Genomic DNA, 27,906 nt, shown 5'->3' with positions numbered 1-27,906 from the left:
GGCCAGAACAGTCAGCATGCTGGTGGGCTGAGCAGGTTCTCAGCAAACCCTTGCGAAGGGTCACTGAAGAAAGATAATGCAGAACATTGATCTGGCTAGTGAGTATTTCCTGCCACCAGTTTGCTTGCTTGTTGTTGAAACTTCCTACTGCTTCTTTATCCCATTTCCTTCCCAGTTTTGCCTGCGGACCTTTTAACTCCTTTTGTGAAATTGGAGTGAAACCTTATCTCCCGAGCCAGTGATTTGATTTGTAGACTTGTGGTGGAAGATCACTTAGGCGTGTCAGTGGGATGATCCTTGTAAAAACTCTTTTGCTATTGACACTAATTGTTTATGTTTCAAGGAGAGTTGTTTGTCATGTTACCACCTGCTGGACTCTTATTTGATGATAAAAAAGACAACAGGAGGATCTTTCTTATTTTAGCAGTTTGTACGGGACTTTGCATCCTTTTAATAATTTTCATTATCTTTATTAACTTCTGCCAGGTGCTGTATTCAGTGCTAGGGATATGAAAATGAATACACAGCTTCTGTCAGTGTTATCTTTGCAGTATGGAGGAAGCTATTGCTTCTGAATATTTTAAAAGATCTTGTTGCCTTTAGAACTCTGACATATTACCATCTCTGCTTTGGGATCTCAATGTGGTGCTTAATTGGCTATCATTCCGTCCTTTTGAATCAATAACAGCTTTACGCTTTAAAGATTCTACTCTGAAAAGCATATCTCAGTGGCTGCCAAATCTGTAATTTACCATCTTGATACCAGATGAAGCTAAGTTGTATATCCTTTCTAAATTTCTTGTCATATATGTTCCTTTTCTTCATATTATCCATGAAATCTTGCTTTTTCTGTATCACATTTGAACAGAAAATGACTTTGAAATTAAAATGGCCTCTGAACTAATAGTTGAAAAGTTTAAGAATGTCAAGATCTGTGAATCACCCTTTCTGGGCCAGTGATCTCTAAGAACTATTCTGAGAGGATCTGTTGGTTTTGTATCTATAGGCGTGCCAAGTGAATCAGTTCACAACTGTCTGCTGCTCTGTCCTCTATTACTGGTTTCTTCCCACTGAATTTTGGTTTTGGTGACTGGAAATGCTGTTTGGCAGCTCTCATCTTCTGTTGATTGGATCTTGCATTTTACCAGGAGCTTTAATTTGGTCCAGGTGTATTTGTTTCTTCTTTAAACCAGAAGTCAGTGGTGGGGGAAAAACAATATTGCCTCCTCTACTTTTATAAAGCAAAGGTTACTTAGGACCCTTTGTTGTAAGGTTCTGCGAAACTCTACCATGTCAGGTCACCATACCACTTTTCCTTTTGGAAGTCAGGGTACATTTACTTTATATGTCCAGGGCTTAATTTAGGATGTTGGTAAGAGGAGAGAGACTTAATTTCCTTAGAAGGCAGGACATAAACATGTCTGACACCAGATCCATTCTTTTAGTACTAGTGTTTCAAACTTTATAGTTTGGAACACTTCAGAGGTAAATTCTGTTGCATCAAATGCTTCAATTTAACATGCTCCCACTTACATCTCACGAATAAACTGCCTTGGTACAGACAGGTGTGGAAGATAGCAGATAGTTATTGGAGTCCTTTTGGTGAAAGAATTTTACAGTTAGATCTAGCTTTTTTTTAAGCATTAAAAAAATTAAAGTTAAGGGTCATTGGTCAATTGTTGATGCATGAGCTGTGAGGCTTATAGGGTAGAACTTGGTAGGTGTTGGTGCAAATTGGCAAGGCATATATCCCAAGATCAAGTATAGAGTAATTGAGTTGGAATGTTATCATAGCACATTTAGTTCAATATCCGGAGGTAAGGGAGGAGTTTACATAGGACAGCGGAGAAGTATGAAATTCTTTTTATGGGCTTAACCTTTTTTTTCTATACTTTTAGCTACCATACCTGGGGATTATTAGGAATCAAGCTGTTATATAGACTTAGATTTGAGAATAGAGAAGTGGGACTAAGAGGTATAAAGTTGTGGCTGTGCTTTTGATAGAAAAACAAAATGGGGTGGTGGGACATTGGGTATGGTAAGACTGTACTGAACTCTGTAACATAAATGTATGTCTGTCTTCCCCATTTGGCAAGACTTTCTGCAGTGTTCCTGCCTCTGTGTTGTTTGTTAATTAGACTGTAATGTCTGAAAGGGCATGGACACTGGTTCTGATTAGCCTCTAGTGTAGTCTGGTGTCCACAGCAGTTGCCCATTCTTGTTAGTTGATGATGATTAGTGAAGCTGAAGCTATTTTTTAAACAGGGCCCAAGGGATGCAGACAGTGATGAAAACGACAAAGGTGAAAAGAAGAACAAGGGTACGTTTGATGGAGATAAGCTAGGAGATTTGAAGGAGGAGGGTGATGTGATGGACAAGACCAATGGTTTACCAGTGCAGAATGGGATTGATGCAGACGTCAAAGATTTTAGGTTTGTATGTTTTACGCTTCTGATTTTTGAATGTGGGCTGTGGGTTTTTGTTTGTTTTGATTTAGTTTTATTTGGATTTTAGTTTTCTTTTTTCCCCTCTCATGTTTCCTTTTTAAGGATTTGATCTAGTGTAGGGCATGCCACAAAGATTGTAAATTAACTGGTAAGGTGGAATTTTGTAAGAGTTGTCAATGCCTGATGCATTACCAAAATGGCAGATTTTGCATAGAGCTCTAGAATATGTAGAATGATTCCATAAAAGATCATTTCAGTGATTCTCAAGTATCAAAATCATCTGGGGTAGGTGCCTTGGGGTTTTTCCCAAGTTTTTTCCCACTCACTATATTAGAGAGCCATGGTTACTAATGCAAGTGTGTCATATCCCTCTGGCATGTTCGAGGGAAAAACAGTTGAGAACTTGTGTATTATCTCATTTGAGTCTTTCGAGCTCCTTTTGAGGTAGGTGGGTAATTTTCCTCATTTTGAAGAACCAGAGATGCCACTTAAATGACTTGTTCTTAATCATATCCCTTCCATGGATGCCTCTCATTCCATCTCTGGTCATGACTGATTTGCCGGTTTTATCCTGTAATTTAATACACACAGTATAAAAATAATGTGTATTTGTCTTCCACAGTTAGCAAGTATTCATTTCTGTAGTTAACCTAACCTTTACTTACGGTATATAATTTTTAAAAATCTGTAAAAATTCTTGTTCAGTAGGTTATTTATATTTACTTATATATAGGTAGAGAATTTAATTTTGCATAATTTTAATGTTAGTCCCAAGCTAACCTTTGTATATCCACACCCACCCACTCACCAGTGTTATCCTAATATCTATCAAAGCTAAAGTTAAAATGTATTTTGCATCATCATTTGTAGTACAAGTTTCAGTTGTTTAGTATTCCTAATTTTTTTTGTATCTTGCATGTGTAAAGAATTACAATCTTTGGAAGAAATTTGAGGCATGTAGTAATAAACACTTACCTGAGGTCTTTCAGATGAGTTTAGGTGGCCTCTCCACTCTGAATCTCAAACACCCTATTAGCAGTGTTTTGTGGTATTTAATTGGGGATGGGTGAGGGGGGTGGGATGTGTGCGTGTGTGCGCGCGCGCGCGTGTGTGTGTACATGCTTGTGAAACAGAGAGAAGGAGAGAGAGAAAGGGACATGGCAATGCTTTTAACATGTACTAGCTATGGGATTTCTTTTAGGGATGAAAGACGTTGATTGTAGTCACAGGCTGCAATCTCCTGACTGTAATATAATTATTATTATTATATATTAGTCTGATTTTGGATAATATAATCCTGCAATCCTTTTACGTACAGTGCTGTTATGTCCTGGTTATCCAGAACAGTACTTGTTTATACCCATGTCCCAGGATAGTTATCATTAGTGGCCCTTGTAGCTCTTAGGAATGTCCTGGTTTGGATGATAAATTATATCCTTATGTTACTTTTAATTCTTAGGATTGTCTCCTTAGCAGGGACATATCCTAGATAATGAATTTATTTTATGTTATTTCAAAATGGTCTGCTTCTTCTGGTTTCTTAGAAGGGGAGATAGTTGTAGCATTGGTCATTAATACCAATAATACATAAAAACTTTTTTATTAGAATCTTTCTGAGATGTGGATTTCCCCAAGAAACTGACTTTTTCCTGTTGGCTCTATATTTAAAGAATAGATGTTGCTTTTGGGGGGCGTATTTTACTACCTGTATTTTGGGACCTCTGTTTTCATAGATGCTACAGGCAGTAATTTTTCCAGTTCAGCCATTGTTCCTCAAATCCGGACCCCTTGGTAAAGAGATTGTAAATTAGTAGCAGTTAATGTAAATTTAAGGGGTGGTTTAGGTGGAAAGGAAAAGATTGTTTAACAGAAGAATTATTTTAGAGGATATAACCCCATAATCATCATAAAGGATCTCTGTGTATTTTGTAGAAATAGTTTTAAGTACTGTTGATAATGAGCTATGTCAAGGACATTGTCCTTAAACTTGGGTTGCTGTAGTGTCCCTTCCCACTCAAAATAAGGTTTAATGCCCTTTACTTTCTCTGTTTAGCCGTACCCCTGGTAATTGCCAGAACTCTGCTAATGAAGTGGATCTTCTGGGTCCAAACCAGAATGGTTCTGAGGGCTTAGCCCAGCTGACCAGCACCAATGGTGCCAAGCCTGTGGAGGATTTCTCCAACATGGAGTCCCAGAGTGTCCCCTTGGACCCCATGGAACATGTGGGCATGGAGCCTCTTCAGTTTGATTATTCAGGCACGCAGGTACCTGTGGACTCAGCAGCAGCAACTGTGGGACTTTTTGACTACAATTCTCAACAACAGGTACTGTGTGTGTCTCTGTCACCTTCTCTACTCTTCCTCCAGCTAGCACATTATTCATGTAACTGAAATGGGGTGGTGGGAGGAGGGTGGCATTACTTTAGGTAATCAATATTGAGCCTTATTAACCCATCAGTGATGTTGGTTTACAAAGCCTCTGTGTCTTTCCTGTCAAGAAGCTGGGTCCCATGCCGAGGTTACTGACAAGAGACCACCTTCCTCTACAAGTACTTCTTTTGGCTCTTCTCTGTCCCCAGCACCTGGATAGTGGGTGAGGTGGTACTACCTTTTGTAACACAGACCTCTTGGATGCTAAATTAATCTCTCTGAAGATTTATGTGGTTGTGATGCTGTTGGTTTGTTTCGTTTTTAAAATAGTGAGCTCTGTTATCCATCACTGTCAGGAGTGCAGTGCCAGGTTATCTTACCAGTCATGTTTCTAATTAAGTGAGTTACTATAGATAACATAGGTAAAGGTCTGGTACCTTTCCAAAGAGTTAGAATGTGATTAAGGGAAAACCCACACACAAATCACTCAATATAAAATCTACAGTGAAATTGCTTGACTCTTTTTAAAAAAATTTTTTTTGGCAGCTGTTGGTATGGGGATCTAAACCCTTGACCTTGGTGTTATAACACTGTGCTCTCACCACCTGAGCCACTGGCCAGCACTTAGCTCTTTTATTCCATAAGTCTCTGGAAAATTTTGTGTGTACCTTCTGTTTTTGAAGGCATAGTAGGCCTAATTCTAGGGTTTACTGATCTTTCTGTTTATTTTAATTTTTTTTAAAGGAAAATCGGCTGTCTGAATTATAAAAAGGGACAGGTAGCTTCCCTATCTTATTAAGTACCACACAGACTTCCTTATGGTGGGAACAGTTTCACTAACCGTGAATTTCTGTTACTCCTTAGTTTTGGACTGGATCATAAATACAGACTTCTAGATTTGAAAGGTTAGACTCTCAATTTGAAGTTTAGAAATTTTATAGCTATGGGCAAATTAGTTCACGGTCTTTGGAGACTAGTTATACCATGTTGAATCTTTATTTTCATAAATAGCTGATATTAAATGAATTTTGATTGATAGATAACTAGATAATAGAGTTAAACCATGTGAAGTTTACCAAAAGAAATCTCTTTAAGGGTGATGTGAATGTGCATATCTAGATAAAGTTTAATTAACAATGTTTTTTCCAGAGAGTAAAATAAAAGTGTATACTGTTCTCCCTATAATTCCCAGCAGGTATGCCCACCTCCCCATAAGAATTGACTTTCCATGCTTTTTCTCTTTCTTATGGCCATTTTTGGTTCTTAGCTTCCATTTACAGTCTAACCCTGTCTAACCCTTTCCTCATTATTTACGAAGAGTTTGTCTCTGTTCTCTTATGAATGAAAATCTGATTCTCTTTCATTTAACTGTTCTTTACTTCATAATCAGAGTTGGGATTCTTTTTTTTATTGATCTTTGGTTTCAAAATAATTTTTCCAATGTTTTCGGAGGCCAGATAGTTATTAGGACTTGAACAGAAATGTAGTTTTGCATACCCATAAGTAGTTAGCATGACTATATCAAAGATATTACTTATTCAGAAATATAAAATCAGGGTGCCTTCACCATGTGTCCCATTTTAACAGTTTTTGAAAGTAAATATTATTTTGAAAGTTAATCTGTTGTTGGACTCTGGCTTCCCATATGTGTCTTGGTTCGTGCAACATAGGAGCATCATTATACATATATACCATTGTCATATGATGTGATCATTGTTTTATCCCATGAGCCATAATTCTTGCTTTTCTGAGTAGATTCAGGCATCCTAATAGCATACCTGGAAACCATGGGCCTAAGACTCCTAAATTTCTTCAAGACCCTCAACCTCCCAAGGCTCCTATATAGAAGGAGGGATCCTCTTTATACTAGAAATTGGTGTGTGTACTTAGATTTTATCCCTCCAATCTTTCTTAACCTTTTGCTTTTCATCACACTTTATTGCACTTTTCTTTTCTAATTTAAATCTTTATCATTCAAGGTTCAGCGCTGTCACCTTCCTTTCTTGATCTCCAAACCAAAAAATTGTCATGTCTGCCTCCTTTGAACTCTGTAGTACTTTGTTTCTCCTTTAAGAAAAGCACTTACCCTGTTCTGCCTTGTGTTGTGATTACTTGTCTAATATCCCTTACTAGATTGTAAGCTCCTTGAGGTCAAGGACTGAACCTTATTCTCTTTTTGTCCTCTCCATTGCTTTAGCAGACCAAGTTTTTAGGGAACATTTTCCCTATCCCTATTATAATATGTCAGTGCATCCCCTGTATTTAATACAGTTCCCAAAATTAAAATTTGAAACTTAGCCAAGTGGTCTGAGGGCTACTCTTTGAGTCCTGCCATGTTTTCTAATATGTGTGTCATTTAGATCTAGTATACTAGCTCATTCCTTATATACAAATAACTATAACTGTATAATTATTGTATAATAACCAGGAAAGTTACTGGTTATTACTAGAGAGCTACCATTATATTACTGTATAACGTCCAGGAAAGTTGCTTCTTAGATCAGAACTTAGCCTTTATAGGGTTACTCTGTTGCCATCTGATCAAAAGCCACGGTTCCACTCATCAGGAAAATGTACATAATTCTTTTGACACCCAATTTTGCAGATAACTTCAGGGGGATCACAGATCTGTGGGCTACAGATTATAACCTTCTGTTTGCATTTTTTGTTTTCATTTGTAGCCAAGCATATCTTTCATGAATGGAGCAAGATTCCCTCTGCTCCTGTGAGTTGCCCTTACTTCAGTCATTGTGTCTCATTTTGTAATTTAAATAGTGCAAGGAAGTAGTCAATGACAAGTGATGGAACAATTCATGCCCGTGTCCTAGGAATCTTAGAGCAAGGGGGAGTGTACTCTGTTCTCTGGGGAAAGAAACACTTGTGGAGGAGGTAGTTCTTGAGCTGTGCCTTGGAAGACTTGTTTATGCAAGAAGAGAGTTAAATTTCTATTGGGGGAAATAGTAAAACTAAAGGTATTGGAATTTAACAGGTGTGTGTTCTGTAGATAATGTAGAAGTGGTCATCAGTCTGGCTGGTAGTTTAGGTTGAAGAAAATGACTAATGAGGTTGAATAGATAGTGTTGTGTGTCTTACAGGTTTTGCTGTGCTGTCTTATAGGCAATAAGAAGACATTTTTAAGAAGGAATGACTTAATCATCATGGTTTAGTTTTTGTGCTGAGTGTTAGTTTAGTAGCAGTTTTAGACATTCTCTTACCTAGATTAATCAGTTAACTGTTAACTGTTGTGTCCTTCTAGGAACCTTGGGTTCCGCATGAAACAGTTGTAGAACATTCGAGGAACTCCGTCCTAAATTGGTGGATTACTAATGCTATCAGATAAGGGGAAGGCTCAGTGAGGACCAACGTTGCATAGAACTGACTTGAAGGACAGGTGGGATGTATATTGTTGCAGATCAGAGAGCAGACATATGGAGCTGGGAATGACCGTGACGTGGTCCTAGGCTGACTGTAGTAGGAGATGCTTGTAGAGGAGGACAAGGAGACAGGTGTGCTTGCTAATTGAATCCAGGTTCTAGAGGCTTGAGAGCCAGGTGTGAGTCTCAGACAGTACTAATGATTATGAGGGTTGAACCAGAGATCTAGTGTGGCATGTGTTTTGCTGCACATTCTGCTCTTTTGTCTTGGCTTTCTTACATGAGCAACAAAGTGATCATTTTTCTTAATTTGAGTTATTTGCTACAAACGGTAGGGTACCTATAATTGTGATTTTATGAGGGGATCTGGTTTGGAAATTGACAAAATAAATAAATAATTCCCTCTCTTGTCCTATTTCCTAAATCAGGGCTTTAATTTGGTGTAATAAACTGGTTTCATAAAACTTAGTATCAGCTTATAGTGAGATACGTAACATGGTGCAGACTGCAAATAAGGAAAAGTAATTTTCATTTAGTTCATTGCAAACTTCATTCATTGGTAGTTGTGATACTTTGGGTTTTGGATAGTTAAGTTACTTGTCTTGAGTTTTGGTTAGTTAAGTGACTTGTCTGGTCACTTATTGTGAATTTAACCCTTCTAAGGTTTATTTATTTATTTTTTAAAGATGACCGGTAAGGGGTCTTTATCCTTGACGTGGTGTTGTCAGCACCACACTTACCCAGTGAGCTAACCGGCCATCCCTATATAGGGATCCGAACCCGGGGCCTTGGTGTTATCAGCACCACACTCTCCTGAGTGAGCCATGGGCCGGCCCAAAAGAGCTGTGTTTTTTTTTTTTTTTCCATCGGCCATCCCTGTATAGGATCCGAACCTGCAGCCTCGGTGCTACCAGCGCCGCACTCTCCCGAGTGAGCCACGGGGACTCCCCTCTAAGGTTTATTTTTAAGAGCAGGAGCTTTAAACCTTTTTTTGTGCTATTGACTCCTTCAGCAGTTAGGTGAATCCTGTGGACTGCTTCTCAGAATAATGTATTAAAATGTATAGTATAGAGTAGGACTACAAAGGAAACCAGTTGTATAAAAATAGCTGTCTAGATATTTAAGAACAAACTTAGTGGTATATTTGATTCTTTGTCACATGATGCATGAAATAGAAGTAGGAGTATTAGCTATCATAATGAGCATAAACAAGATTTTGAGATGTCTGTAACAATCATAAAGTAACATGATTTCTATTTTAAAGTCACAGATATATTACTAACGATAATGTGGTTTGTTGCCTATAATCATAATTGAAGAACATGCTAAATTTCTGATGTTCATGAAAATAAAGATGCAGTGTCACCCACCCCAGTACAAAGATCTTGGGTTAAGAACCCCTAATTTAGGGCATTTTGTTGGCTTAAAATGCTTATTGATGTCCCTGGAGTATTCTCCCTTTTTTCTCATTTTCCCGTTATTGTCTTCTTAATCCTTAAGAACAGCTTTAAACAGTTTGTGCATGATGTGTTCATATCATTTTGTGTTATGGTGCTTGAGCAGTATTCTTTTTTAAAAATTTTTTGTAAGGTGCTATACAATTGCCTGTTTATATTTCCCTAAACGTGTCTTAAAAAATTATTACTAGGCTTCATTATATGTATGTAGCAGAAACCAAAGCAAGGATTATATTGGTATAGATAAATCAGATTGTTGATGTTCTTTATTTAGGATTCAATTAATCTGAAAATAGCATAATGTAGCATGTTTTACAAAACAGTATACTGTTGCACTAAAACTCTCACCCATTAATAAGCATGAATTTTAACAAAGAAGCAATATTCTGAAAATGATAGTTGAAGTACCAATTCCTGCACAGCTATAATCAGATGGGAGAGAAAATTGGCATGCATTGCTTTTAAAAGTATGATAGTGATTAAATGTCATTCTTGTGAGATCAAGTGTGTGCAGAGTTTTAATGTAGGTATTTAATATTCTCAACTTTCTTTTCAGTTTACAAGTGGTCATTCTGTGAGTGTTGTGTGAATGGTCACTGACAAAGAGCTGACTTTGACTAGTAATTTGGTCAGTTGAAGTTTAGTTATTGGATTTTGCTCAGGTTTCATTTATGATAAAGTTTTCTTCAAAAGGCATTACTTTGGGCAGCAGCGCTCCCACCGCGGGTTCGTATCCTATATAGGGATGGCCGGTGCGCTCACTGGCTGAGCGTGGTGAGGACGACACCAAGCCAAGGGTTGCGATCCCCTTACCGGTCACAAAAAAGACAAAAAAAAAAAAAAAAAAAAAGCATTACTTTATGTGGTGGAGGGATGTTTTGCCTTTCCCTAAGACCTAAGTCAGAAATTATTTATTTTGGAAACAGATTCTTTGTCTGCTAAAGAAATGTGAAGATTATTATTATTTTTAAAAATTTAGCAGCATGGTTTTTATGTGCCTATTAAACCACCAATTATTGTAATCATTAGTTACTTGTCAAAATTGGGCTTTGATCTGGAAGCTTCCAATAGTAGCAACCTTTCACAAATTTCAAGTACTGAGGAATGGCTCCAAAATATACTTAATTCTTAAAATTTTATAATCTCACCATTGATTGTAGTACTTTGAATGTTTCGAAGGTTTTTTCTCTGTGAATCCTGACAACTCCATGAAATAGGGCAGCTGTTATGTTTTTACAGTTAAGAAAATTAAGACACAGTGAAGTTCAGGGACTTGGTGAAGGTCATCTAGTACAAGCTATGCAAATATCTGTTATTTTGGTTTCTAGCTCATGGCTGTTTCCTTTGGACCTTGTACTAGAAACACAGAGGCTTTTGATATGTGAAGTTGTCTTACCTTCAAATTCACTTATATTCATAGTTTTTTCTCAAGGGAGTATAATGTAAAAAGTATTCATTAACAACAAAAACAAAAATGGTTTTCTTCCTTCCTTGTTATTTTGTGGCCTGCTGACAGCAGTTGGTGGTCCTGGTGCAGTGGGATTTTGACTCTTGACACAAACTAGGAAGAGTCCTGCCCTCTCCTTTTGGTGTTCTTGGGCTGCCTTGCTCAGGGGAGGAGATTTCATTTATTTAAAATGGACCTATAAGGGGTGACTCTCACTGAAGGGGGGCTGTGACTGTTTTGGAGTGTTCTCCCCATTCATCAGAAACATCTCACCTAAAGGACTGCTTAAAGTGCTTTACATGTGTAATCCCCACAACAAACTTATGAGCTGCATATATCTTTATTGTCCTATTAAGAGAGGTGAGTGAGGCACAGAGAGATTAAGTCATTGCCCCAGGTCTCATAGCAAGTCAGTGGGGGATTTGAGATATGAACCAAGGCTGCCTGGCCCCAGAGTCTCTCTCAGCCCCTATCCGCTATGTATATTGCCTTAATCTGGTAAAAAGTCATGGCACGTGGTACATTTTCTTGCGGGGAGGTGGCAGGGAAGGGAGGTGGATAGGGGTAACTCCATAACAACTGCTAACTCCATATTTAAACATTACTCTTCCAGATTCAGAAAACTCAACAACAGTGTTTTTATGCCAGTGATTGTTATTGATAGCAACCATACTAATAAAAGTACTAGCTATCTTTGTAAGATGCCATCTGCATGTCAGTCACTATGTTTGTCTAGTTCCCAAATTATGCCGTCAGTATTTAAGAACCTTGATATGCTTGAAATATACATTTTTCCCTGCATTCAGACTCTTGAGCAACTTAGAAATTCTACTCAAGTGAATTGTAATCATCAGTGGCACATTTATCGTTATACTGACTTTAAATAAGCATTTCCCCCAACTCTCACAGTATTTTCTTTCTCATTTATGGAGTATTGGCTTGCTTTGTGAAAATCATGAAAATGTTAACAGAGCTCAGTGCTTTGCCCAGCAGATGGCATTTGTGTGAGTTTTGCAGGATCTTTTGGAATCAGTCTCTTGCCAATTACCCAATTTTGTTTTGAATAATCTATTTCCAGTTAATATTGCACCATTTACATAAAGAGAATGTGCCAAAATCGCTGTAATCCATTCTTTATTCAAATCTGCCTGGTGTAGCTGCATACTTTACTTTCATTAAATTGTTGACTGCAAAATGCTCTCCAGAAAATAATTCCTTTTTTGTTCACCATACTCACTAAGATATTAATCAGCTCTCAAACATAGGCTATTTGGGGCATTTGTAAGGTTTGTATGCTTTTAGTTATCATTTTAACATGATAGATATAGTAATATTAAAAAATGTGAAGTCAGATAGAATGGCATTGGATTACTATTTTTGGTTAGTAAGTCAGAATATCCTCAAGATTTATGTTCTGAATACACTGTCTTATTTCCCCAGCTCCATGTCACAGTGCCTGTCTGATAATAGATGCTCAAAAATGTTTGTTGAATGAAATGAGTTATTTTGTTTGCAGCAGGGCAAAGAAGGGTGTAGAGAAGAAGCTAATATGAGCAGTGTCTGAGATGCTAAATGTTTCAAAAGGTTTTAGCCCAGGAAAATTCCAGAGACCGATTAAAGAGACAGTAGATATTTAATGGAACTATGTGGTGTTTTTACAACCCTGGAAATAATTTAAAAACAACTTTCTGCTATTTTACTTGTTTTGTGCCTCCTAGCTGCTCCGCTTGGGTGGACTGCCTCTTGTTGGTAGGAATACTGTGAGATACTGTTCTTTAGGTAAAATAGAAATGTGAAACCAACTTGGCAAAAATGATAATATCACAGTTACTAAATAGTGACTGGCTCCCTTTCTGGAGTGGACAAGTGTTTTGATTTGTTTGTCTCAGTAGATTTAATTCATCTATTTCTTTTTAAAATGATATTTAATGAATGCCTGTAAAATAGTACTATCTTTTTTCTTTTTACCAACATCACAATAAAGTTTTTCTTTAACCTTTGAAAATAAAAAACTAAAGTATTTTTGAAATCCGTAGGTGGTTACTTTTGACATTCGTGCCATAAAAGCAAAGACTAGTTTTACTCTGGTTTTTACAAAGAAGCTAATGTGAAGTTGTCTGGTACATTCAAAATATTTTCTTTTTATTTAAAATGGACCTACTCATATGTTTGAGGCATAGAGATAGCCAAGTCACAGGATAAAGTCTCTCCACCACGTAGGATAACAGTAAGTCCTGTCATGATCATAATTAAGCTGAGTTGGTGGAATGACATTATCTCCTAATGTCTGAAACAATCAGGTGTCTTTATGAGGACATCTGTAATTCAAGATCCATGGTGTCCATTATACATCATCCAGTGATGTCAGCTGAACTTTTGAAAAATCCTGTAGAAAGAGCAAGTAGGTTGAAGGTCATGTCCAGGGAGGTCTCTTCAGTAAGTGCTCTCAGTCTTATTTCAGCAAATAATGAAGTCTTCAGTATGACTCCTTGGAAGGAGGCCCATCAAGGCGATCCAAAGTCAGGTTACCACCATCCGCTTTCTTTCTACCGGTACTATTCACGCTAAAATGTAATCTCCACAAGGGCAGGGATTATGTGTTGTTTTATTCACTGTTATATCCCTAGTTCCTTGCACAGTGCCTAGCAGGTATTATTTGATTCATAAGTATTTGTTGAATGAACGAATGAATGAATGGCTGACTTTGTATTTAGATAGAATCTTGGGATATTCTGAGTGTTTAAGGCCCTTTAACTTTTTTCTTGGGAACTAAGAAATGTGCTAGGTTTGAGCTTATAATCCAAGTTTTGTTAGTTGTAGCTGTACTTCTGATATTTTATTTCCTACATGTAAAAAAGAATAGATATCCTAGAAGACTCTGGAGCCCCTATAAGCTGGGCAGTTGTCTGATTTACTTATTAGGATAAGCTGCTAGTTGAGGAAGGTATCCAATAACATTTTCCCAGGAAGAGGCAGCCCAGAGGATGAAGTGAACACTTTTTCATATTCTCCAAAATGTGATTAGGTGAGGATTAATTCAAAATATTTGTGGGGTCTTGAAAAAACTGAAGGGAGATTACAGAACTAGTGGCAATCTGGTAAGTAATTTTGTAGAACATTTGTCTAATTTTTAAGTGTGCCTTGCATCAAGGAGGACTTGTAGACCTGCCCATAATCATTAGGTCTTTTGCATATGTATGTATGTTTGTGGTTCAGGAGACATATAACCTTGAAGTAGTCAGCCCATGGGAACTGGGCACACCAAGTTGAGGTGAAGAAAGAGAAAGGGAAAACAGAAGAACTGTGAAGCATTGCAATACCGTGGGAATGGAGTAGAGTAAAAACAGACTGTGAAGCATTGCAATACCATGAGAATGGAGTACTGTTAAAGTATCATGCCTAAAGAAAGATTCATTAAAATTTTTAGTTCTGGGTTTTAAAATTATTTCATAAGATGGTTTCTCTGACCATACCATGTCTTTCTCTTACCTCAGCTGTTCCAAAGACCTAATGCGCTTGCTGTCCAGCAGTTGACAGCTGCTCAGCAGCAGCAGTATGCACTAGCAGCTGCTCATCAACCTCACATCGGTAAGTCCTTAAGCCTAGAGCTCTCTTAGTATAGGTGTGGCCACCATTTTAGGATAACTGGATGCTATGAAGCCCAGTAGCGTAGATTATAAAATTCCAGACAAATCTCTCAGAGTAAATGGCCTCTTCCTCTTGTCCAGTTGTCTCTAGCCACATTCTTTATTTTTGGCATATCTTCTAGACCTGAACTCATAAGATTTCCTTAGTATCCAGCTATTGCCCTTCCTCAGTTTCTGGATTTAAAGTATTTGCTACACTAATGACTAGTGCTTAGCATCAGCTCTTTGGTGGTAAGGTTTGGAAAAAATTGATTAAATAAGTTGGGGTTGTATAGACTGAATATATCAATTTTTCATCTTACAATGCCTATAAATCCATTTTTCAAGCAGTGTATATTGAAAAATTTAAAAGTATTCTCATATAATTCCTGGTTTTTAAGTTGCTTTGCCCTTTTCCTGTAGCAGTTGTTAAAGTTCCAATGGACATTTTAGTCTTATTGCCTAGATCTTTCTCCCCTCTGAACCTTCTTAAGGTGTCTTTGAAAGGCAGCATTGCTCGCCACTGTACCACCAACGCTGCCCTTAAGGTCTCTTTGAAACAAAGTGGTTAAACAGTTGAAGAAAAACAATTTTTTTTAATGTGCCAAAATGTTCTTGGATGTGGTATGCTGTGGAAGAAAAAACTTCTTCTAACCTAGATAAATTAAGGCCCGGCATAAAGGCCTTTACCTAGGTCTGATATTATATAGTTGTAGATGGTAGTCTTTATAAATACCCATACATTTTTGTTGAGAAAAACTGTTTAGAAAATTGTTTTAGATGAAAATAAATCCTTTCTTCTATCCCATTTTACAAAAGTCTTTTAAATTACTCTGTACAGCCTGTTGTAATTTTAATAATCTTTGAGAAATTGTGCTGAGTTTAAAACTGTATAAACAGTTTTAATTTAAGTATTTTTTTAGCAGAGGTTTAAAAAAAATGACTGTAGATAATTGTCACCATAATCTTTAGTATAGGGTTTATTTTGTCTTTTTAAAACTCCTCTTTACTTTCAACCTAGTCTATCTTCTCTCTTTTCTTTTTTTTCCTCATTTACAACCTGGAATGGATAGCTAAGCTGTGTTGGTATTTGGTGGGGCTGCAGTTTAGTCATTTGTTTTTACTGACAGATGTGTTTTCAGCAGGTATAGCTCCCGCTGCGTTTGTCCCCAATCCATACATCATCAGTGCTGCTCCCCCAGGGACAGACCCATACACCGCTGGATTGGCTGCAGCAGCGACACTAGGTGAGACATTCTGCTTCATGAGGGATTTTCTCACCTGTTAATATTAAAGTCATTTGAGATGGGCTTGCATTTGTTACACCCTTTCTGAAGTCTGTGTCTCCAGTGGAGATTTTCAGTGTCATCTGCTTGTCAGCTTGATATCTCTACTTAGCTGTAATGTAGGCCCCTTAGACTTGAACATGTCCAAAGGCAAATTAATCAGTTACCCCTTGCATAGGTATTTTTGATCCATGGAGCCATCAGTTGCTTATTTATATTTCTGTAAATTCTCCCTTTGCTCAGTTCTCCTACTATCTCTAGTCTACCATAGTTCATTTTCTTATATGGGTCTCTCTCATATATTCCTAATTTCCTCGCCTCTTTCTCCTCCTCCACCCCTCTAAGTTGTTCAAGAAAATGGTTTCAAACACAAATCTCATTCTTTTACCCTTCTGCTTAAACCCTTTATTGATTTCTTTTTTCCACCCTAATATGTTATACTATAGTTATTATCAAATGTGGCTGATCATTGCAACCTACTTGGGTGGGTTGGTGGGGGGTGGTAGTGTGTTGTTCCTCGGAATCAGTGTTTTTTAAAAAATCTAATTGTAATAATAATTGTACATGTTTATGGATTGCAGAGTGACATTTCAGTGCATCTAATGTACAATGATCAAATCATGGTAGCTAGTATATCTATCACCTAAGACATTTATCATTTCTTTGTGTTAGGAACATTCAAAAGACTTTCCTCTAGCTATTTGAAAGTATACAATAAATAATTGTTAACTGTAGTCACCCTGGGCTGGCCAGTTTGCTCAGTTGGTTACAGTGCGGTGTTGTTAACACTAAGGTCAAGGGTTCGGATCCTGCTACCACCCAGCTGCCAAAACAACAACAAAAAACTGTAGTCAACCTGCAGTGCAATAGAGCACTAGAAATTACTCCTCCTGTCTAGCTGTAATTTTGTATCTTTAAACCAACCTCTCTATATCCCCCCCAACTCTTTCCAGCCTCTAGTAACCACTATTCTACTCTCTACTTTTATGAGTTTCTTTTTTAGCTTCTGCCTGTGAATGAGAACAAACAGTATTTATTTTTCTGTGCCTGGCTTATTTCACATAACATAATGTCCTCCTGGCTTATCCATGTTGCCCTGAATGACAGTATTTCAAGGAATCAGTATTTTTAAGGAGCTACGAGTAATTCTGAGGGTTAGCTAGGGTTAGGATCCACTATGTATAGGGTTCTCTCTCCATGTCTCATATGTATAAGTGTCTACATGTGCACCATTCTCTTCTCCTCCTAATTGGCTACCGTTGGCTCACACCATACATAGTAGTAATATTGATGTGATTTTACTTTGCGGGAGATAGTGCACTGTGGCTTAGGTCTCTGTCTTTGGATGCTGTGGTCTCCTTAGTCTTCCTTATTAAATTCTTTTTCCCATTCTTTGCCTGCGAAGCTCCTTAGCTGCCATTATTACTTCTAGGAAGTCTTTCTTTGCCAAGTATTTTCTCTTGTTTTTCTATTATTAATTACTGCATTGTTTTTATTTGCTTGTGGATGTATACATGAGTGATTTTCTTTTCCTTTTAAGCTTTCACATCTTTCAAAGGCAGACATCTTTGTTGTATGACTGTGCGTGGCACAGTTGCTGTCACCATACAAGGGGACTTAAAAACGTTTGTGGAAAAATGGCATTAAAAGATAAAAATAGGAACTTTATTTATTTATTTGTTTATTTGTTTATTTGCAGCTGGCCGGTATGGGGATCTGAACCCTTAACCTTGGTGTTACAACACCACACTCTAACCAGCTGAGGTAACTGGCCAGCCTTCTGAAAATGTAAACTTTATTTCTCAACATAAACTCCATCAAGTTCAAGACACTTTTGTAAGAGATGATAAAAACCATTTAGTCCATCTTTAAAGAACTGAGGGTCTTGGGAATTTAACTATGTCAATGCAGTCTTTTTTACATTATAATCTGAAGAAAAATGGGTGCCCTTCAAAGATTTTTCAAAGTTAGAAAACAAATAGAAGTCAGAGCCAAATCTGGACTGTGGGAAATTATACAGTGGATGCTTAATGATTTCCCATAGAAACTCTTGCAAAATAGCCATTGTTTGATGAGAGGAATGAGCCAGGGGTATTGTCATGGTGGAGAACTCTCTGGTAAAGCTTTGGCTGACTTTCTCAAAGCACTCTCTTAATAAGCAGATGTTATTGTTCTTTGGCCTCCAGAAAACCGGCAAGCAGAACGCCTTGAGCATCCCAAAAAACTGGTGTCATGACATTTGCTCTTGACTGATCCACTTTTGCTTTGACTGGATCACTTCCACGTTTTTTTTTTTTTTTTTTTTTTGATATATGTATTGTTTTTATTATTTTTTTTTTGGTGGCTAGCCAGTACAGTGATTGAACCCTGGACCTTGGTGTTATCAGCACCACAGTGTAACCAACTGAGCTAACCAGCCAGCCCTGACTTCCACCTCTTGGTAGCTATGGCTTTGATTGTGCTTTGTCTTCAGATCCTGTTCAGACATGTTATAACAAGTTAATATGAATTTATTCTGGTGCAAGATATTTTTGAAATTCATGGGGAGTTTTTTCATAATATGCATTTTCCACGAACTTTTTGAATGCCCCTTGTAGTGGGACCATAAATGTATGGTGGATTGAATTCAACATTTGGACAAACAGAATGTTTTCCCAAGTAAGTATTATTTGGGGGCAAAGCTGTCGAAGTCGTGTTAATCATGACTAAATATTAATGTGAGATTTCACTTATTATATAGCATACAATTTGCAATAGCATTTTCTTTAGAATTGTTTACATTTTGGCATGATTGTAATGGGAACATACTTAATATAGGTGTGTGTGTCTCCCTCCTCTCCCAACTTTGGGGAAAACAGAAAGCACCTCCTAGTAAATGATCTTTGCTAACCACCGTTAATATTTATCGAACACTTAACTATTTGTCAGGCATTGCACTGAGTGGTTTTTTTTCATTAGGAATTTGGGGCTCAGAACTGTCTGATTTGAGGTCACACAATTTAAATGTTGTAGAGTTGGGGTTTGAACCAGGTTTAACTCCAAAGCCCATGCATGCACTTCACTATATTATATAGAATGTGTGTGCTATCTTGAGTTGTGTTTTCTGTACTTTAGAGGTCCTTTTCTCTACTAACTTGATGTGTGTTACTTGAAACAAGAGCTGGTCTTAGGGATGACCCACTTACCATTACTGAGATGATAGTTTGTTGATGAGAATCTTGGTTTTTGTACTCATCAAATGAGCTAGACTGAAAATCACTTAAGAACTTTCACACATAACAGGAAATATTTACTACCCAAACTATAGAACTGTGTATTCTTATTGGGGGTTAATCACACAGGAATTGAAGCAGGCATCCTTATGAGCCGAGCTCAATTAATTGCCCAAGGATTATTCCTAAATTCAATCATAGGCCACATGACTAGAGTGAAGTAGTAGAAATGCCGGTTGAAAAAATTTACAGGATAATGTAAATTGTTTATGTTAATAGTAGTCGGTGCCCAGTAGAGGTTCTCTCTGTTGCCTTTCAGGGGAATCTCGGGACTATCATTGCAGGTTGCAACTCATCCTTTTAATGTGTAGGTATGGCCATACCCTTAACACCTAGTATACCCATTTTACAAGTGAGGCCTTTGTTTTGTTTTTTTCTCTCATTCTTTTCAACTACCCAGCGCCATTCTGCTTTATGAAAACTAGTCAGATGAGTTTGGGGACCCATCATTCTCATTCTTTAACTTGGAGGTATGGTTTTTTAAATTTTATTCAGGTTATGACAGGTTAAAAATGTTTGAACCTATTTGCTTATTGTAATAAAATAGTTTGTATTGTAAAAAAAAAAAAAAAAAAAAAAAGTTTGTATTGTAACATACCGTTTCTAAGCAGTGCCTTCGTTCTGTACCCAGGTGTAGTGTTTCACAGTGGGCACCCTTGCTTGTAAACAGAGCTTCTTAATCTTCACTTAACCCACAGGTACAGAAAATACCAAATTAGAAATGTCAAAGCATATTATTGGACATTGATACAATCTGACTTATTTGTGTGCTAGAAGTTTAAAATGGGAAAACAAAAACGTGTACCAGTTTATTTTTACTTAAGTATATGTTTCTTCAGAATTAGGTAGTATGTCAGAATAGCTGTAATATTTGGAACTCTAATGTAAGGCTTGGTTATTTTTAATGAATCAAGTTGCAGATATTTAACTCTGAGCTTTAACTAAGGAAGTTCAAATTGGAGATGTGTTTCAGCAGGTTTGAAGACCCGGCTTTGAGCCTTTTCTTGGTTGGCAAATGGATATCCTTGATGTTTCTTGCACCAGCTTCATCAGAAAATTACATGGTTTAGATTTCTGTCATGCCTAGGTTGCTATGTGCATAACTCTGTTACATCTCTGTTGCCTCCTCTTTGTGTAGCTGTAGCTTGCCGAAGAAGGTGAACAGATAATTTGTATTAAAACAGAAAGCTTAGTTTTGTTTAGGATACTCAGCAGGTCTCTAACAAGTCAAGGTGTTGGATTTTTTATTTCTATTTTTTGTTTCAACTTTGTCTTAAATTTAAATTTTTATGTCAATGTCTGAATGTAATTTTGTTGAATGACTTTTGTGATTTTAAGAACAGAAATAAGAAAACCAAGACTGTTTGAAATTGAGCAGTGGGAGTTCAGTTGATTGTGTTTTGTTGTTAGAAGACTGATAAATTTTCACGCTTTTGGAGTTAATGAAGCACTAGGATTCCAGTACCTATCAATCACCTAAGGGGCCATTCTTACCATTGAAAGTGGGATACAACTGAGCTTTTTTTGTTATATTCTATCACTTTAAGCACACAAACCCTTCATTTATTTCCCTTCTGACAACAAACTTTGTCTTTATCTATTCCTACATCCATTCTTTCTCACGGGAAACACCTTCCTCTAAGGCCAATTTCCCTATCTCTTCTTGAATTTGACCTCTTCCAACTTCTGTTAGTTATTCTCCCTTTTAATATCTCCATTGTTTTGTCCCTGTCCGGCTTCTTCCCCTAGGTCTGGAGTTTATTACTGAGTTTAGAAGACTTTGGTGTAAGGATGTCATATATTTTCTGTTTTTAATAAAGGAATTTACGATTAGCTAGCATGAATCAATATATTCTTAATATTTTACAGTAGGATCTGCTAAGCCAGATGTAGTCTTTGGAAGCCCTGAGATGATTCTTAGTAGTCCAAATATTTTTTTTTTTTTTCACTTTTCTCTTGCTTCTTTTAGGCCCAGCTGTGGTCCCTCACCAGTATTATGGTGTTACACCCTGGGGAGTATACCCTGCCAGTCTTTTCCAGCAGCAAGCTGCTGCTGCTGCCGCAGCAACTAATTCTGCTAATCAGCAGACCACCCCACAGGCTCAGCAAGGACAGCAGCAGGTAAATGTAAACAAAATTTACCCTATCTAAATGTGAATTTTAGTTATTGTATATAGTTAATAGGTAATGTTGCTCCTAATATTATAATACATGAATTCTGTCTTATGTGTTTTTATCTGAGTTCATGCTCAGATTTAATTGTGCGTACAGAATGTATTTTATGTTTCAGGCACTTGGTCAGTGTAATTAGGTGGGGTGATGATATTAATTCAATTTACTTATGTATGAGAAAACTGCTTAGAGGGTTGTCCAATTAAGATTACATAGCTAGCAAGTGGCAAAGTGGATCTTTAGACTGACAGTAAAATTTTTGTGCTGCCATACTATATTTACCTGCTAAGCACCAGTTTCAGATCACTTCAAGGTTTTGCAAATGTCCTACCACCAAAGGGAAGGTACTAGTTCTTTAGACTGCCTAATTAAAAACACCTTTTGGGTTGGAAAAAAATCATAAACCTATCATATCTGTGTTAACTTAAGTAAGCTTTTTAATTAAGTTGGGAAAGGATAGTAAACTAAAAATTACGTATGTTTTTTTGAAATAGGCTTTTCCCCCTGGTCAGTAGAATACCTCTATTGCTAAAAATTGTGATGAACTGGAAAACACACACACACACACACACACACACACACACACACACACACACACACACACACACACACACACACACACACACACACACACACACACACACACACACACACACACACACACACACACACACACACACACACACACACACACACACACACACACACACACACACACACACACACACACACACCCTAAATCCTTATGTGAGAAAACCATAATATTAATATGTTTAGTATCTGTTATTCTAACCCTATTATTTAATTGCTTAAAAAATTGGATTATTCTGTCCACATGGGTTTGTATCCTGTTTTCATACTTTCTCATGCCATTTAATGTTCTTTTAAATAACGTATTAACTAGATACATTTAAATCCATCAAAGGGTATCCCATACTTTATTTTGACTAGTTATTATATTTGGTATTACTAATATTTTGGTGTTGTAAATGAGACTGATTAACATCCTTTGCATAAGTTCATGATTATTTCCTTGGAGTAAATTCCTAGTAATGGAATTTTTCTGGAGCAGATGAAGAGCATTTAGGCTTTTGATACACATTGCCAAATAACAGCTGTCTTTTTGGGCAAAAGACCATGCTCATTCATGTGCATATAATATAATTCAAACAAGAATCCTTTGCTTTTCATCAGTCTTACTAATGTACATGAAAGTACATAAAGTACATGTTTACTTTTTTTTAGAACCCACAGAATTACAGAAAAAACACAGGTCTTAAAGTTCTGTTTTATCCTAAGTCAGTAATTTTACAGTAAGGTAATTTTTGGGATGTTATTAAGTGGTGCAGTTCTAATACCAGGTGTGTAAGGAAATTCCGTAAATAATTTATGGACAAAATAAGTGATCTATGTTAAGTAGATTTTCTAATAGCTGTTCTTTGTGGATAAGTCTGCATTTCTTTGTGTGATGATGTTTGTGTTTAAATGGCTGCAAATAATTGTGGACATGGAAGACTGAAGTAATTGCAGTATTTAAAAGTTAGCTGTAATATAGTGAGCAAGAATAATAACGATAACTACTATTTACTAAAAGCTTTCTGTGTATAGCTAAGTGCTTTACCTATAATTTTTCTTTTTTTAATTTGTAGATTATTCAACTTCTAATTTCATTCATGATAGAGGAAATGGAATTTGTATGCCCAAGGTCACACAAATATTAAGTTGTTAAGATATGAACACAAGTCTCTACTTCACAACTTACTGTTTTTTGACTGTATTGTAATGTATAGAGTTAAAAATCTGAGGTCTGGTCTTTTTTCTACCATTAACTGATTACAACTAGGGCAAGTTGCATGACTTCTGTGAATGCATATTCTTTTGCTATAAAATGGACATGGCAATCATTCACTTTTCAGAGTTTTCTTTTATCCATAACTGTATACTCTACTAAGAAGAAGTTTTTAGTACGCAGCCATTGTTTTAGTTCCTCCCTGCCCCCCAGTTTTTGGTTTCAAGTGTTTGAGGAGGATATAGCTTTCTTAGTGAACTGCTTTGTCACAGTAATTAAAATGAGGGGCTCTTTTAAACTTTACTTTTGGCCTTTTTGGTTCTTACATTTCATCAGAAAACATACATATGTTATGTTGTAGGCATGCTTACTATTCCAAATCTAATTGCTGGAACTTTCAGGAAATTAGTGACGTTCTAGCCACTCACTCTTCTAATTCCTTTTTCATCCTTCTTCAAGATTCCTTTTAGACCTTTTAGACATTTTTTTTCTTTTCTATTTCTGTTTGTAAAAAAAATAATAATAATACTGGACATTGGGTTGTACCAAACACAGTTGGTAAAAGTGGTTGGGAATTTGGTGTTGGATATTACATTTTGAAAGGGAGGAGTTCAGAATGGCTTCTGAATGTTCTAGATTAAGAGAGACTGCAGATGATTCTAGAGAGAACAGTGGAGAACCAATAAGAAGGATAAATGATCATTGATTAGAATATCTGCATTGAGCCTGTACTTGCTTATAGTGTATTGTTTGCTTTCAGATGCTGTGTTTGAATCAATACCATTGAAAAGAAATTAGAATTTAACAGCTTCTGTATCATCAAGATAGGCAGTAAACTAACTCCTTGGGTAGTGTTTTACAAATAGGTATTCAGTCATTTTTGTTGATTTTATTAGTGTTTTAAAATTTTTTCTTGTGAAATTTTATATCTCTGTTTCCATAAAATTCATAGACTTGACAGCTACTTATGAAATTGAAATGCATGAATATTGGCAGGTAACTTAAGAACTTTGATTTATAGTCATGGGTACCGCATAGATTTCTGGAAAGTGGACAAAAAGCTAACATATGCTGCTTTCCTTCCCTTTAAAACAAGACTTGTCAGTAGGCTTGACTTCCTCTGTCTGCAGGCACCTTGTCTACTGTACAAGCCCTGCCCTTTCACACAACCCCTAACTAAACCTAGTTCTTTATGCCCTGTGAAAACAATGCTTTCATTGTTTTTTTAGTTCTTCAGCAATTTTGAACTATTAGTTTTTGCCATAATTCTGCACATGCTGTTTACTTTTCCTAGAGTGGAATCTCTTCTGGGTTATTGGGTAGTCATCTCTTAAGTCTTGGCCCAAACACTCACTTGTGCAACACCCCCTTGATTCTTCTATCTATTCAATTGGAAGGAAGCACTCTTTGTCTTGTAAAGTTGGTTAGGTTCTTTAGGCCACAAACAAATAAATTGTGTAATATTTTGTAAATAATAGTTATTAGTGATTGGTTGTTGATTATCTACTGGGTATCAGGCATTGTGCCTTGTAGACATTATTTTTAATATTCCCAACAAATCTTCAAGATCAGCTGTTAACTCTTCACTATTTACAGATAAGGAAATTAAAAACTTTGGGTAAATTAAGTGTCCGCACATCTCTTCTTGCCAGTGTGTACATTGTTGTTTACCTTATCCTCTTTCAGTAAATATTTAATTAATTATTAGTGGTGTTTCTCTTTTTACCAAATGGTACCAAGAATAATCTGTATCCTGGTTCTTGACCGCATGTTTAACTTTTGTAAATAGCAGAGTGAAATCGAATTGAAAGTGATCTGATAGGGCTGGCCCCGTGGCGCACTTGGGAGAGTGCAGTGCTGGGAGCAGCAGCAGCGCTCCCGCCACGGGTTCGGATCCTATATAGGGATGGCTGGTGTGCTCACTGGCTGAGTGCGGTGCGGCCGGTCACAAAAAAGACACACACACACACAAAAAAGTGATCTGATAAGAACTGTGCATGCGAAAACATTGTAAAACACATTGTTAGAAGCTTTGGTGATTTTAGCCTTGGTCTGTGGGTTTGTATTTTTACTTGCTGGAGTATATAGGTCTTGTGAAATAGATTCCTCAGATCATTCAGAATAAGAATGATTACCAGCATCTTGATACCTATATTTTATTAATAAAAAGTAAGAACCTTTATCACAGTGGCTGAACTGATATTCTGCACTGAATTCGACTAATACTCATCTCCATTTAGATGAACACATTTGTGGAATTTATGAGAGGAGAAATTAAAACAGGTCAGCAGTCTCCTAAATCAAATCTGGTTAGCTCATTTGGGGCCATTTAGGCCTTGATGAATGGGAATAGTTTTTAAAAGTAGAGAAAATTGTTCTCATTCCTTGTGAAGAGAATATAACTTCTTTTGTGTGTGTGTGTGTTTTTAATGATACATATTTTAACTTAAATATGTGGGTAGATTACTTACGTCCTATCTGAATCACCCCCTCCTGTTTTGTCAGATTCTTTCTTCTTCACCCACTTTTTGTCAGAGTGCTGACATTATATAATTACTGTTTATTGTCTCTTATTCATTAGCATAAAAGCTCCATGAGGGCAGGGCTTTGTCTTGTTCTGGTATCTGCCACTTGGTGTAGGCATTAATATTTGATTAGTTAATGGATCATCACTTTTATAGGCTTTCGACTGCTTATAAAGGTAATGTGTTTCAACTAAGAATAGTAGAATGAAGTTTCAGCGCGTGGCTGCGTTTGAATGGCCCTCAGTGGGGCCCGTCCCGGAGCCGAGGGACGCTCTAGGCTGCCGGTGCGGTTCGTCAGCGCCAGGGCTGGGCTGAGGCGCCGTGGTACCATGAGGCACCGATATTTGAGAGATTATGGCATCTGAAACCCACAATGTTAAAAAACGGAACTTTTGTAATAATATTGAGGATCATTCCGTTGATCTTCCTAGAAAAAAGATCTCTAATTTCACTAATAAGAACATGAAGGAGGTTAAGAAACCTCCAAAACAGTTGGCTGCTTACACAAATAGAACAGTTGGACAAGCTGTGAAAAGCCCAGATAAACTACGTAAGGTGATCTGTCGCAGAAAGAAAGTTCATCATCCCTTTCCAAATCCTTGTTACAGAAAAAAACAGTCCCCTAAAAGTGGGGGCTGTGACATGGCAAATAAGGAAAATGAACTGGCTTGTGCAGGCCACCTGACTGAAAAATTACGCCATGACAGTCGAACATATTTGGTTAATTCCAGTGATTCCACTTCTTCACAAACAGAAAGCCCATCATCAAAATATAGTGGGTTTTTTTCTGAGGTGTCTCAGGACCATGAAACAATGGCCCAAGTTTTGTTCAGCAGGAATTTGAGGTTGAACGTAGCTTTAACTTTCTGGAGAAAGAGAAGTATAAGTGAACTTGTAGCTTATTTGGTGAGGATAGAAGATCTTGGAGTTGTGGTAGATTGCCTTCCTGTGCTCACCAATAGTTTACAGGAAGAAAAACACTATATTTCACTTGGCTGCTGTGTAGACTTATTGCCTCTAGTAAAGTCACTACTTAAAAGCAAATTTGAAGAATATGTAATAGTTGGTTTAAACTGGCTTCAAGCAGTCATAAAAAGGTGGTGGTCAGAACTATCATCCAAAACAGAAATTATAAATGATGGAAATATTCAGATTTTAAAACAACAATTAAGTGGATTGTGGGAACAGGAAAGCCATCTTACTTTGGTTCCAGGATATACTGGTAATATAGCTAAGGATGTAGATGCTTATTTATTACAGTTGCATTGAGAGATTTCGTCTACTAAAGAACATTTGGTTATTCAGAACATCCCTGGACTATAGAATTTTTTTTTTTTTTGAAGTCTCATCCGAGAACTGTGGAAGAAGTCAAATCCATTTTTTCTTTTTAAAAAGCCACATAATATAACCACTAATGAAACCCTTACAATCTGCTTCACATTGAAGTGGAAAAAATCCAAAGGAGCAGCTTCAACTTCAATGAGGTGAAAATGCACTATGGAGATTGCTCACCTTTGCTGCATTTGGGATTTATATGGTTATTTGGTAACATTGTTTAAGAACTACTGGGACTTAATGCAATCTTGCATAAGACTATAATTTATACTATGTGAAAAAATTAGCCAGGACTTATTACTAGGAACCACAAAGACCAATCATCATTAATTTTTTTAAGATTGTGTTTTATAAAAAAACACTTAAATGTGTGCAGCTATTTTCTTATGTTGAGAAGACTTTGAAAGTTTAAAACATCATAGCAAAGAATGAAGTTTCACTATATAAAATGTTGTTAGTGGAATTTCTATCCTAACAGCCATGGCCATGTAAAACCATTATAGGGAAAATGTTTTCCAACTATTAATTTTTAAGTCATCCCAACTTGAGCACATGGTAAGTCTTAGACACTTTCAATGAGAAGAAAGTAGTTGCTTTATTTCTGTCTCCCTTTCCCAGGTTCTCCGTGGAGGAGCCAGCCAGCGTCCTTTGACCCCAAATCAGAACCAGCAGGGACAGCAAACAGATCCACTAGTGGCAGCTGCAGCAGTGAATTCTGCCCTTGCATTTGGACAAGGTCTGGCTGCAGGCATGCCAGGTAAGGCTGCGTTGTTGCTCCTAATACTTTGGGGGAGAAGTCTGCTTATT

General features: G+C 37.0%; 2 protein-coding genes across 12 annotated transcripts in view; both read left to right on the top strand.

The window, feature by feature from the left end:
• PUM1 (pumilio RNA binding family member 1) overlaps nucleotides 1-27,906 on the top strand; it is a 121,653-nt gene that overhangs the window by 59,820 nt on the left and 33,927 nt on the right. For 7 of the 11 annotated variants that reach the window (XM_063103888.1, XM_063103881.1, XM_063103884.1 and 4 more), the window contains 6 exons: nucleotides 2,266-2,432; nucleotides 4,501-4,771; nucleotides 14,589-14,682; nucleotides 15,863-15,967; nucleotides 21,248-21,399; nucleotides 27,718-27,856. In XM_063103888.1, coding sequence (XP_062959958.1) covers nucleotides 2,266-2,432; nucleotides 4,501-4,771; nucleotides 14,589-14,682; nucleotides 15,863-15,967; nucleotides 21,248-21,399; nucleotides 27,718-27,856 — 928 coding nt within the window. The remainder of the gene's footprint in view (nucleotides 1-2,265; nucleotides 2,433-4,500; nucleotides 4,772-14,588; nucleotides 14,683-15,862; nucleotides 15,968-21,247; nucleotides 21,400-27,717; nucleotides 27,857-27,906) is intronic. The other 4 variants (XM_063103890.1, XM_063103889.1, XM_063103883.1 and 1 more) reach the window with 1 other exon arrangement.
• LOC134384877 (KATNB1-like protein 1) lies at nucleotides 26,005-27,363 on the top strand. The gene has a single exon (XM_063106670.1). The coding sequence runs from the start codon at nucleotides 26,119-26,121 to the stop codon at nucleotides 27,031-27,033; it is 915 nt and encodes a 304-aa protein (XP_062962740.1). The 5' UTR covers nucleotides 26,005-26,118; the 3' UTR covers nucleotides 27,034-27,363.

This window comes from Cynocephalus volans, chromosome 8 (assembly GCF_027409185.1).
Source record: "Cynocephalus volans isolate mCynVol1 chromosome 8, mCynVol1.pri, whole genome shotgun sequence".
Lineage (NCBI taxonomy): Eukaryota > Metazoa > Chordata > Mammalia > Dermoptera > Cynocephalidae > Cynocephalus > Cynocephalus volans.
This window is presented reverse-complemented; position numbering and strand designations above follow the sequence as displayed.

Bases quoted from the DNA above. Each gene is read 5' to 3' on its own strand.
- LOC134384877 (XM_063106670.1), top strand. From the start codon at position 26,119: ATGGCATCTGAAACCCACAATGTTAAAAAACGGAACTTTTGTAATAAT.